This window comes from Diorhabda sublineata, chromosome 4, assembly GCF_026230105.1.
Source record: "Diorhabda sublineata isolate icDioSubl1.1 chromosome 4, icDioSubl1.1, whole genome shotgun sequence".
Lineage (NCBI taxonomy): Eukaryota > Metazoa > Arthropoda > Insecta > Coleoptera > Chrysomelidae > Diorhabda > Diorhabda sublineata.
This window is the reverse complement of record NC_079477.1, coordinates 11,925,718-11,938,855: the sequence shown is the minus strand read 5'-3', so window position 1 is coordinate 11,938,855 and position 13,138 is coordinate 11,925,718. Positions and strand designations below refer to the sequence as shown.

Below are 13,138 nucleotides of genomic sequence, written 5' to 3'. Positions count from 1 at the left end.
TGTAAAACGTTTTTTGTTTGCGTGAAATCTTTTATTTTGATAATTTACATTTTTATATTACTGGGAATCGAAGAATTGAGCAAAACTCATTTTATATTTTGTTTTACATTGAATTTTGGATATTTCCCTAAAATATTCATTGCTAATCTTAAGGACTGATCGCTGTTTGGAGAATTAACGTAAAAATGTAATTATCGATATATCAAACTTCGATTGGTAATCTACACAAGTGCTCTTGGTTGAATTTTGAATTGATAAAAAAAATGAATAGCAGAAAAGGACGTTCAATTCTTCTTATCAGTAGTCAAAAAAAATTCAAGATTGTTTGTAAATATCGGGGAATATTTTGTTGATATTTGATATGATGGGAAAAACATATGAGAAATTTCTAAAGAAATGGTCAACTGTAATTGACTTAAAATATGAAATGTGTCAACCTACATCATATTTGTAATAGAATTTGTATTGAAAATACAATAAAATTTCTTTATTCTTCCAAAGTATGAATAAATTGTCTGAATTTATCTTCTTAATTTATTTTGCATTAGTGAGCTTTTTTGTCTTTAATCTTTAATCTTTATCTTTAAGTCGATTTCTATGAGGTCTTTGACTGTTTGATTGGGGGTTTTAACGTCCTTCTCCACGTCTCTTCATTTTCTATTTTATCTTATATTCCTTCCCATTTCATCTCTTCTGTCTCCGTTACTTCTTTTACGTTTTCAATCGAATTTTCCTTGGCTTTACTGTAAAATTTTCACCAACTATTTTGTATTTGAGAGTTTTCTTCCTATTTTTTTTACCATATGGCGTCCAAACCATTTAAATTGTGCTTCATTTATTTTATCTCTAGCTGGTCTCAACTCTTTCTCTATATATTTCATTTCTTTTTCTACTTTTTGTCTTTAATTTCTTGTTGTTTTCAATGCATTTTTTTAGTATTGCTTTTTTCAATAGAGTTATTCTCGATTTTTTTTGATAATTTTCTATTTGCTCCTATTTTTTTCATTTTCTTCTTACGACTGCCTTAACTTTATATTATCGCTTCTAAATATTTATATTATAATTGATTATAGTGTAGTTTATCTTCAGTTACTGTTATCATACTCTTATTTGTTGTATTTAGTTCCATTTTAATTTCATTTATATCAGTATTTAATATTTCCAAATTATTATTTAGCTGATAGTACTAAATAATTTCTCTTATATTCAATTTGTTCATCCGACTCCTTGATCGTTCTTATTTCATCTGATACTTTTTAGAAAAGTTGTGTAACACCTACCTTAGTGGTAAATTCCATCAATTTTTCTTCGTTTGCTCGTATCAAATTTCTATCATTTCTGTATATTTATTTCATCATTGCCATTATTCTCAGAACTTCATCACTTTTTTAGAATTATAAATATATATTTCCCTCTTATATGATCAAAGTGTGTCTCTAAATAGATAAAGTATGTATCTTCATTTATTATTTTTCTCTTGAGTCTATAAATGTAAATATGTAAGTAATTGGACTTCTTCCATTACTAAAGTCCCATTGAGAGTCCTCTAAGGTGACTTCAACCTTATTTCATATACCTCTCTTCATATATAACATGTTCCAATATAATTGTTAATGTTATACATACAATGTTTCTGATATTAGTGTATAATTCACTACAAATTTAACAAAATTTCATTTTTAGTTCGACGCTTGACATATTTGTTCACTAGTTGATATATTGTAGGTATTGGCAGAGTAAAACATGCTGAAGATCAGTGGTATTTTTGGCCCTATTATGATAGCTATGATCAATTTTCAAAATCAGATGTCAAAACAGTTCAAAGATATGTGAAATTAGTAGCTAACTTCGTAAAATTTCTGTGAGTATATTCACAAATGACATTAACCGTAATTCATGATATTGTAATGTTTTTATAATTTATTAGTACGATTACTATTCGTGAGGTTAATTAACAGTCACTGACTTTTATGTTTTTGATTTAGTTAATCACTATACACTACACTAACTTATAATAATTCACTTATAGTTAATAAACTGCCTAACTTCGATACATTATGTACTTATGTACCTATCCCAAAAGAATTATCTTGAGTTAGTACGAAAAGAAACAAGTCAAATAAATATATAGACCTTCACGGAAATTTTTCAAATAAACAATGTAATTAAGCTGCTTGCTTTAAAAAATTGTTTTCACTCAAACATAAAACGAATCTCACCATATGCCCTTCAACAAATTTTAAAATTAGATTGTAGCTGGACAGGGACGGCCTACGGACCCATTTCGCGAACTTGTTCTTAACAAGAATGTCCACACTCCAATAAATTATTATTTTTATCTAGAAAGGTCAAAAAAGTAAAGATTTATTGGAGAAAAGGAACGAGAATTTGATATTTTGTTCCATGAATCGCGAAACAAACTAATGTGAAAAAATTGTGATATTTGTAGGAATCCCACACCTGAAAAAGAAGAGTTATTCGATAATATCACGTGGCCAATGGCCACAAGCGACCATCTCACCTATTTGGACATCGACGATAATTTGAGCTTATGTCAAAATCCACGAAACTTTTCATACCGACCATGGGTAGATATTTTCGAGGAATATGTTCCAAAGCCATTTATATCTTTTTAAATGCTGAATAAATGAAATATGTCATTCATGTTTGTATTTATTTATTCCCCCCGTATACCTAAAACATTTTTTTGATAGAAAAATGTATTTTTAGGAAACCTATTTTAGGAACAGATAGATTGTCAGAATTGACTTCCTTATTTAAATAATATTTGTATCGCTAAACATCTTTTCAAAACCTTAAATCAGCTAGTAGTGGTTAATGTGATTTCCGATTCTAGCACTATAACAAATGCACGACAAATATTTACTATTACTACTATAACAGCTCTAAAAAATCTCCAAATTATCAATTCGTTATTTTTCATTTTATTCTTACGAAGACAGGCAGTCCTCATTTAGAGACAAGTATTTTCATGCTACAATGCTGGCATGGAAAACAATTTTATTGATGTTTTAGTTCTACTTTGATATTTAGAAGAGACAGTCAACACAATATTGTGTTATATTTCTCATGGAAAAGTTCACTTATACTAACCTCACATACATTCGCAATTAAACCGTGTGTTTCAAAAACTAGTAACTATCTTCAGATAGAGTGTACCTTGTTTTCCAAAACGGATAACTTATTGAAATGCTTGACAGGCAGTGACATAAATTTTAACTTGATCAAAACGCTCATAATCTCTCAAAAATTTCATATTAAGTTATTGAAGCTTAATTAAATACAAATAATCAGTTTGATTTTTGCTTGACCTGTCAATTTTAACCACGAGAAAAAGAAATAAAGATTTCTTATACTCCATGCCAAATTTCCGGTTTAACGGGTAACGAAGGTATTACGGAATACTTTTTTGGTTTTGCACAAATTTGTAAATTAAATGAGTGTTTGAATGAATGATTGGAATCACCGCAGCTTGAATGTGTTTCTTACTTTGCCCTATTCGAATCAAACAATAATGTTTTCTTTTTCTGAAGTTATTGTATATGATAAAATAACACACTTTATTTATATTTATGTAGTATAATACTAAAAATCGCAAACATAGATGTCTTGTCGACATCGGTACACAGTTTGTGTAAGTCTTCTCAAAATTTAAGCATTGACCATCAGGAATTATTATTATTATATATATTAGCAGTTATCGGTTGATATCGAATAATAAATTGAATAAGAGTTTTTATATTGAAACAAGGGTCATACCAAGATAATTGTAAACCTTTGACATATTACTGCAAACAGAAAAAATTTGGGGAAACGTTTGAAAATAGTCAAAAACAACGATTTAAACTACTTCTAAAAAATTATTAGCGGCAACTATTGGTTGTGTTGCCCTCCGGAGATAGTGCCACAAATTTTTTTAAAACAGGTGTATTCCACAAAACCTGACCTGTTCCATAGTACCCTCCGCTACTCTATCAATTTTTTTAGCTTTATTTACACTAATATGGCTATTAACTGTCTACACGGAGTAAAGATCTATAATTTTTCAGTACGGTTATTATTCTCAAAAATATTTTCATAGATATTGTGAAGTATTTTTTATGGATAAACAATCTTATCAATCGAGTACAATAAATTATTTTGTTGCGATAATTATATATACGTCAATTAAAAATTTCTCATATCCCATCCCACAAATATTTACAAATATGTTGAGCATTGCAGCTTTATTATTTATTACGATTGTGCAGGTGAGTATTCATCTATTATCTACTCTTTTTATTAATACACTGAGATCAATTATCTACATCATTCAGCAAAACTATGCAAAAAGGTATGGAACTAATTTCTTTTCACCATCATAAAGGTGAATGAGTTTATTTGTACATACGTTCTCCACATTTCATTCGACACTGATAGGTTGAATTGGTTTGTTTTCATATTATATACTTTAAATATAGAATTGTCCCATCCATTATTATGTCCACTAGTATACAGATAGCATGAACATGTAAGATAACCTGAATAAGTTACTGTCCGGTACGATCCCCAAATTTTAGAGTCTATTGAAATAATCAAACAGAACCGACTTCACAGTCCATTTCGTGGAGTGGTTCGTAATATTACCTTCACCAAAATTTGATATGAACTAAAATTTATGTTATTTTTCAGATATTCTGCGACGATGATCTTATATTGACTTTACCGAACGGAAAGATTCGAGGAATTTCAGTTACTCCCCCGGTTACTGGCAACCTTACATATTATGCATATTTAGGAATTCCTTTTGCTGCACCACCAGTAGGTAATCTAAGATTTCAGGTAAGTTCTATATAAATATATTGTTACCTTGGAGGTATTTTGTTGGGTCGTAGTATTGAATTCATTGTAACTAGTCTTAGATAAGGATCATAAGAAAAGCTGATTTTATAGTACACTGTAAGAAATCATAATTCTAGTTAGAAGCTGTTCAAATTTTAGACTTAATGAAAGTGGTTGCATATTGATAGAGAATCCTGTTATGAAGCAAAAAATTAATCAGAATAGATAAAATAAACAGTTAATTCAGTCAATTCAATATTTGAGTATATTTTAAGTCAAATTAATGATAAAGTTAAACTAGATATTTTAAACAATAACTTAATTTTGTTCAGCCACCACAACCATCTGCCAATTGGGATGGAATTTTGGAAGCCAATAATAATTCGGTGTCTTGCTATCAAGTGGGCGTCGAAGATGACTATCAAACAGAAGATTGTCTTTATTTAAGTGTCTACACTCCACTAGTAAGTAAATAGATTCTTTTGATAATAATTAGAGCAGTATGTGAATAAAATTTTTGTGAAAGTTTTTTTATTAGTATCATTAGAATCGCTGGTAATTAGACTAAGCTTCTCTGAGAGTAACATTCGAAAGTTAACTGGCCACAAACAAAATAATAATCTCATTCGATCTTGGGACAATCAACTTTCTATTTCGCCATCAGACGCAAAAAAATTGATAATTCATAATGTCATACCAACTGAAATATATGGTCTGCCAAAACTACACAAGCTACACAAAATTTCATACTAAAACAATTATTATACCACAAACACATGGGACTAGTTTCGACGTGTATATTTTCATATATTTATGATGAATTTCATTCCAATTAGTTTTTTTTTGCTTCAACAGAAGCCTTCGAATTTAGGAAAATTACCGATTGTAGTTTCTATCTATGGTGGAGCATTTATTCACGGTCATGCTTCTTATGGTGGCAAAGTAGCTGCTTTTCTAATAAGTCATGATGTGATTCTTGTTACATTCAATTACCGTGTTGGACCTTTTGGTGAGTATAACACGATTTCATAATAGATGTTTGATTAGTCGTTTCCACTCATTTACCAGGGAATAAATTGATGGTATTTTGTTCTTATTCAGTTCAAAAAGATTAGTTTGGGAAAGAATAAGCCAGCCTATATATGAATAAAAACTTCTTTCTAATTTTAATCTGTGAAATCATAAATAATTAATCATTGAATAATGTTTTATCTGTAATTTTAGGATTTTTATCTACTGGCGATACAGTAATCCCTGGAAATATGGGGTTGAAAGATCAACAATTAGCTTTAAAATGGGTGAATCAAAATATTGAATTATTCGGTGGAGATCCACAACAAGTGACCATCTTGGGTCAGAGTGCTGGATCAGCTTCTGTCACCTACCAACTTCTCAGTCCAGGATCTGCAGGTGAGTAAATCAATAAAAATTATGACAAATTTATGAAAAGTGTTATTGTAGTAAGAGATCTACGATTTTGAATTTATAAACTCTGTTAAGTCATGGAACGTTCAAATTTTCAATATCTATGAATTCAAAATGGTAAATGATTTGAACAAATTTCAATTGATACAAAAAAAAATGTTAAATATTTTCTGAAAATTTCAGGACTTTTTAGGGCCGCAGTAGGAATGAGCGGCTCTGTTTTGTGCGATTGGGCGCAACAAAGAAATGCTGTGGATACAGCTTATGGAATAGCTGCTGAAATTGATCCTAGTTTCGAGAGAACCAGATCTACACAAGATTTATTAGACTTCTTACTGAATGTTGATGCATCTTTAATACTCAAAACCAATAATACGTATAATGTCAGTATGTTAAATATATTTTCCGCAAATTCCAGACCAATGAGAATTGAAAATATTGAAACTCAAATATACGAGTAATTTTGAAATAAATTCTTAAGATGCTTCAATTGCTTGCTATTCTACTGCAAAAATAATAAAATTCCTATTATGTATACGTTTAATTATGAAATTGAAAATAATAATGTTCACCTAAAATTTCAAGTTTTAGTTAATTTTCATTTGTTTTTCCTTCAGGTATTTTCACCGGTCATAGAAGTACCTCATGAAGGCGCTTTTATTTCTGATGTTATGTACACTTCGGTTGAGAATGGTTCATTCGCCAAAGTTCCAGTTTTAATGGGTTTCAATTCAGAAGAAAGTTTAGGAAAGGTACAAGGTGAATATAGAGAAAACAAATGAAAATATGCGGTTGTAATAACAAATCAAGAGGTCTTTAAACTGTAATATCCCGTCTACGGGATAAAAGGAAAAAGTTTTAAATGTTACTGACTCGTTGTTTGTTAGCTGCCGTCAACTCTGCTTCAACAGTTTGACTCGTTTTTCAGTTGTTCGAATTAGAATTACATTTGTTCCAGTGATATGGGGCTTTATTCAAATAAAAGAGAATTTATAACACAGCACTTTTATGTATCACACAAAAATTATTTCGATCTGTACATATGAATTTGATTCGGCCCTACAAGGTCTTTGAAAGTATTAACTCTCTGTGAATTGCTATGAAGATATATTTTTGTCAATATAACATCTACTCTGGCATGAAGTTAAGGATTTTTTGTTCCATGTTAAATGGCTGTGGCTCTCTTGCCCTCAGCTTATACTATATAGAGAATTAATGAACGTTATATATCAAAATCCTATCAACTCTTTGTAAATCAAAAGCTATTTGCCGAGGCTGATCTGATACCTTTTCTTGGAGTAGTGTCAATAATGGGTTAATAATGGACTAGTCTCCGAAATCCATTGTTTATGAAAAAACTCATACATTTAAAACATTCATTTGAAACATGCTATGTTAGCGTTTATCAGAATTTCTTGAATGGATATCCTCAATAATAAAATTAAAAGCAATTACGTTCAAAATCTTCTCACCTAAAACACATATGATATGATTAATATTATATATTTTAGCTTGATTTCAAATGGAATTTTAAGAATCTCTTTTCAATATATTTATTTCTCTCTGGAAAGTTTTTCCACAAAAAAATTTCAATTATTTATTACGAAAATCAAGAATTTTCAAAATTACGTCAATAAAAATTATTGATTATTCTGTTATGTCGTAGATATGGATTCTTGGAAGAAACAGGTTGAAAAATTGGATGAAAATCCGCGTTTATTAGTTGATGACGATATGTATATTACTGATGACGATGTGAAATTAGAAGTAGGTAAGAAAATAAGAAGTATTTATATGGGAGATCAGCCATTTGGTGATAACGTTGGAAAAGCCGTACAGGTAAATATTTTTTTCTATTTGACAGTATGTTTTTCATATTTCCGTTTATATCATTGATAGTTCTACAGATCTGATAAAATATTTCGATTTTAAGTATTATAGCGACAACAGTTTCATCAGGCCAATCTTAAAATTTGCCGAGTTACTCTCTCAGCACGTTGATTTATACTTTTATGAATTCTCTTATCATGGTGAATTGGGACAAAACAACGTTTCCATACCCGGTAAGCTGAATTACATTCATTATCTGTAATTTCAATAGTGTTTAACTGGTACAAGAACAACTTAAGGCAAAAAAATCAAACGTTGAATTTTAAATAGATCACATAAAAAATGAATATTTATAGGAATGACGATACCCTTCTTTGATCATAGCATTTTTAAATTAGTAACTGCACACAGCAAAAAAGCCTTAAGTGCGTGACTCATCCAGGTTATCAGTCTGTAGTCTTCACAAGATTTGACACTGGGTTTCTTCGGGAGAATCGCAAAGGTGGATTTTAGCCATTCTAGGGAAATACTGTTAAAAAGAGTTTGCACAGATGTTAAGTATATTAATTTTAGTGTTTCCTAATAAACGTTATTATGTCTTTTTTTTCTTTTTTATTTTTAATATAATATTGTTTATATTTTTAATAGCGAATTCCACTTCAGCTTCCATTATTCTTGGGCCCGTTGGATTCTCGTAACTATTCACATCTCCCCTTCTATTATCGTAAAATAGATTCTGAATGTATTCCTTCAAGGCATTGCACAGCTCCTCTGGCTCAGTTATAATTCTGTTATTTACCCTAATCGAGTCGATGGTGTGTTTTCTAAAAGTTCCTGTTACCTCCTTTAGTTGTCAAAGAAAATTGACAAAATCTTGTTTCCTATGTAGTTCTTCCCCTTTCTCACACTTGTCAGCTATCAACTTGTTTTTCGTCTCCTTCACTTTACTACGTATGGTCCTATACATTTTGTTATATTTTTGTTGGTTATGCTGTAGTCTAGCTATTCTTCGATCTATCATTGAAGTGAGTATTTCTTATTTGATCCATGGCTTTTTAGTTTCATTTTTCTGGAACCCTAATACTCTTAATGGATTGCTATATTTCGGTTTTTATTTTGCTCCAACCTTCGTCCGCGTTTATGACTAGTACCAATTTTTCCAGTAATTGGTTGTTGATCTCTTTTTCCAGGATTTGCTTCTTTTCTTCTTGCCTCAATATCGCTATATTAATGCTCTTTATTCCTGATTTGACTCTTATTGTTTTTCCTTTGAACCTAAAGCAAACTATTAGTGGATTATGGTCGGAACCGATATCTGTAGTAGATCTGTTTCGCACTATTTGTTCATCATTGTCTTGCGGAGATTTCCATCTATAAATTCGTCTTGGAATTGATAGATTTTCTTCACTACAGAATTGCAAGAGAGTTTTCCCTCGATCATTACGTTTGCCCATTTCATAAGGTCCCGTTACTCCATCCGTTCTTTCACAACACACTTTCTCATTAAAGTCACCCATGAGTATATTGATTTCATGAGTCTTCACTGATCTCAGTATTTGTTCATAGAAAGCTTCAATTTCTGTATCTGATTTGTCTGCGGTGGGTATAATAAGTATAATATTTATATTAATCGGTATTACGGCGATCTGGAGCATCATGATGCGGTCTGAATAGGCAACGACATTTTTGACTGAGTTTTTTATATGGTTGTCAATTATAATGCCTACTCCATTTCTGTGATGGTTGTTGTACTGCCAGAGTAGTATAGTGTTGTTCCTTTGTGAGTACATATTCCATTATTCGCCATCTGATTCCACTTACGCCCAGGATTCATTCTCTTCATTTCCTTCGTAGCATTGCTCAATTTGCCGACAGCATACAAAGTGCGAACATTCCATGAATCAGTTCTTATCTTGAACTTCTCTATGTCAAGCCAGGGGATTCTTGACACCCTCTGGTGATTCAACACCTGCCCGGGACTGAGGGCCATTTCTTTATGTTTTCTCGCCATAGTGAAGTTTCTGCATAATTGAATATTCTGGGGAAAGGTTAGATGGTTGCATCGTAGTTTCCCGTTATTTTCGATGCGGAGTGGAGAATAACATTTCCTTTATTCTCGATTTAAGGTTATTCCACCTATACTCGGTCGTCAGTGCCTTGTCTGCGAAAATAGGGTTCATCACGTGTAGGTGAGATTGACGTTTGAGTAGAAGAGGCTATTTGAGACGCATCACTACCCCACCACTACCCCTTTTTATTATTAAGCCCTTGAAATCTTCATTTCTAGACGCAAACACTGATACATGATTTGTGGTATTAACGTAAAAATGTATATATATATATATATATCATGCAGAGAAGGACGTTAAGCTCTCTATATCAGTTGTCCAAATTATCAGAATATAAATATGAATGAATATATTGATGAATGATCAGGTGTACCTAGCCCAAAATATGAAAATTTCATTTGTACTCGAGTTGAAGTTTCAATTTATTTATTCCTATTGTGCATCAATAAATTCTCTGATTTGGTATTCTCACTTCATTTTCCACTTATGAACCCTTTTTATTTGATTATAAGCCAGATTACCGTGTAGTTTTTGGCCCTTTGATTGGGGGTTATGCCATAAACGTTGTTCTTCATGCCTTTTCATCTATGATTTGATCTATGTTGTTGAACACATTTCTTCCCATTTATTCTCCTTTTTTGTTGCATTTCCAATGAAGTTTTTCTTTGCCCTTTTTCATCATTTTCACCTCTCGGCTTGAATTCGAGGGTATTTCGGCATTCTGTTTTCGGCATATGATTCCAGACTATTGTGCCTCATATATTTTGTCTTATGTTTCCATCGTCACTTTTTCTTCATTCGTTTTATCTCTCATTCCATGTTTTGTTTAGCTGACCTTACCTAACCAATTCTTATTTTTATATTTTCTAGTACCTTTTTTCTCCCGAAGAATTATGATTCCATTACATTAAATAATTTACAGTTTTATATATTTCCTTCCATTTCCTGATCTAGTATGCCATTACTAGGTAGGCATTACCAGATACCAGATTGTGTTGTAGATCTTTGATAATAATAATAAATCAACTCCGTCATATATGTTGGCTCCATCGTCCAAGCCCTTATATCGATTTTTGCGTCTTTGCCTTCATAGTTTTATCACAGGTTTTTAATTTTGAGTATCTTTCTTCCTTGTTTATATAGTATATAAAGCATAAATGAATTCCCTCATCTTCAATTCATCAAATTTCTTTGTACAAGTCATTGAATGTAAATATTAAGTCGTTTGTGCTCCTTCCTTACACACATTGTGAGTCCTCCAAAGTGACCTTTATTATCCTTTTCTCCATTTAAAATTCGCTCGTATGCTTGTTAGGGTTATACGTAGCAGTTTTCAATGTCTGTTTCACCACTTTCCACCTTCTATCTGCTCTCATATAGAAATTATTTCTATTTTTTTGAGGCATATCTACTTTGTTTAAAAAACTTGAATTCTGTAGTATTGGTTTGAAAAAATATTTCTCTGATAAAAGAAATTCACGATTCAGTGGCAAACCTAGATTATTGCTTGGGAGTTGAGAAAAAATTTCTCTTAAAACTGGAAAATAAGGGTTTATTCCATCCAATTCTAATTTTTATAATTATTTTTTGAGAGATTAGAATGATTTATATGATTTTTGAGATTTATGATATATATATATATATATATATATATATATATATATATATATATATATATATATATATATATATATATTCAAATCATTTTATTCACACTTGACACTTTTGTTCAAAAATTGATATTGTGTAGGTATTGGCAGAGTAGAACATGCAGAAGATCAGTGGTATTTTTGGCCCCAGTACGATAGCTATGATGAATTTCCTGAATCAGATGTCAATACATTAAAAAGATACGTAAAATTTGTAGCTAATTTTGTGAAATATCTGTAAGTATATGAAAAATAACAATAAATTCAATAAATTACCATATTTACTTCAAAAAATCAAAAACTAAAGCAGTGAACTGGTTTAATTGATGAATGATGTATTTCGTAAGAGAATTCCCTCGATCTAGCTTTTTTAGGGAAAAGAAAAAACGAATGTTCTAACATCGTATTTATTTATAGAAATCCCACACCTGAAAGAGAAGAGTTATTCGATAATATCACGTGGCCAATCGCAACAAGCGACTATCTCACCTATTTGAACATCGACGATAATTTGAGCTTGAGTCGAAACCCACGAAACTTCTCGTACGGACCATGGGTAGAAATATTCGAGGAATATGTTCCGAAGCCATTTATATCTTTCTAAATATTGAATAAATGAAATATTTTACCAATGTATTTTTTTTATTTATTGACCCCAAATAGCTGAAACATTTTATTTGGTAGAAAATGATAAAGCAATGACCAAAATTCGTCGCGACGTCTGGCTACAAGTTTTCACTAGGATTGAAATGATTTTTTGAGTGAGGCTAACAAAATTTCAACCATAATTCATTATATGACAATTGGGCTAAGAGTGCGATATAATCAGAACATGGTTTTCTCAATCTTTGTATGTAATTTTTATAAAACAATTCCTGTTTTACCTCGAAATTGACTACTGTATCAGATATTACTTCCATACTTGATTGATATTTGTATCTCTAAACTTCTTTTTCAGATCTAGATCCAGATAGAATTCGTTGAAGGCTATAACTCATACAACCTTTCCAACCGATTTTGGTTACGTTAACTTTTCATGATAGTCGTATAAAACTTTGAGCAATACGATTAATCAAGTGGCATTCAATTCGGAGACTTCCCGTCTCCAATCAATGGGATTCCCACCACATTTACAATGTGAATAAATCTTTTCAAGCTTCAAACGATGTCAGTAACGCAAATCTCAACCTCATTAAAACTATATATATACTTCGTAGGTCATCGCTGTCATGATATTTGTATCAAGCCACTTCGAAAACGTTTGAGAAGTAAAATTAAACTCATTCCCGGCATTATTTTTCGAAATTTAAATTTTTTATTTCT

General features: G+C 31.0%; 2 protein-coding genes across 2 annotated transcripts in view; both read left to right on the top strand.

Moving 5' to 3' along the window:
• LOC130443003 (uncharacterized) overlaps nt 1-2,653 on the top strand; it is a 30,765-nt gene extending 28,112 nt beyond the window's left edge. The window contains exons 29-30 of the mRNA XM_056777440.1: nt 1,726-1,861; nt 2,450-2,653. Coding sequence (XP_056633418.1) covers nt 1,726-1,861; nt 2,450-2,636 — 323 coding nt within the window. The 3' untranslated portion in view covers nt 2,637-2,653. The remainder of the gene's footprint in view (nt 1-1,725; nt 1,862-2,449) is intronic.
• Nucleotides 2,654-4,165: 1,512 nt separating this feature from the next.
• LOC130442484 (venom carboxylesterase-6-like) lies at nt 4,166-12,448 on the top strand. Its single transcript, XM_056776639.1, has 11 exons — nt 4,166-4,271; nt 4,693-4,842; nt 5,175-5,306; nt 5,698-5,851; nt 6,067-6,252; nt 6,451-6,650; nt 6,885-7,026; nt 7,934-8,106; nt 8,201-8,330; nt 11,917-12,052; nt 12,233-12,448. The coding sequence occupies exons 1-11, from the start codon at nt 4,230-4,232 to the stop codon at nt 12,417-12,419; spliced, it is 1,632 nt and encodes a 543-aa protein (XP_056632617.1). The 5' UTR covers nt 4,166-4,229; the 3' UTR covers nt 12,420-12,448.
• Nucleotides 12,449-13,138: the final 690 nt, after the last annotated feature.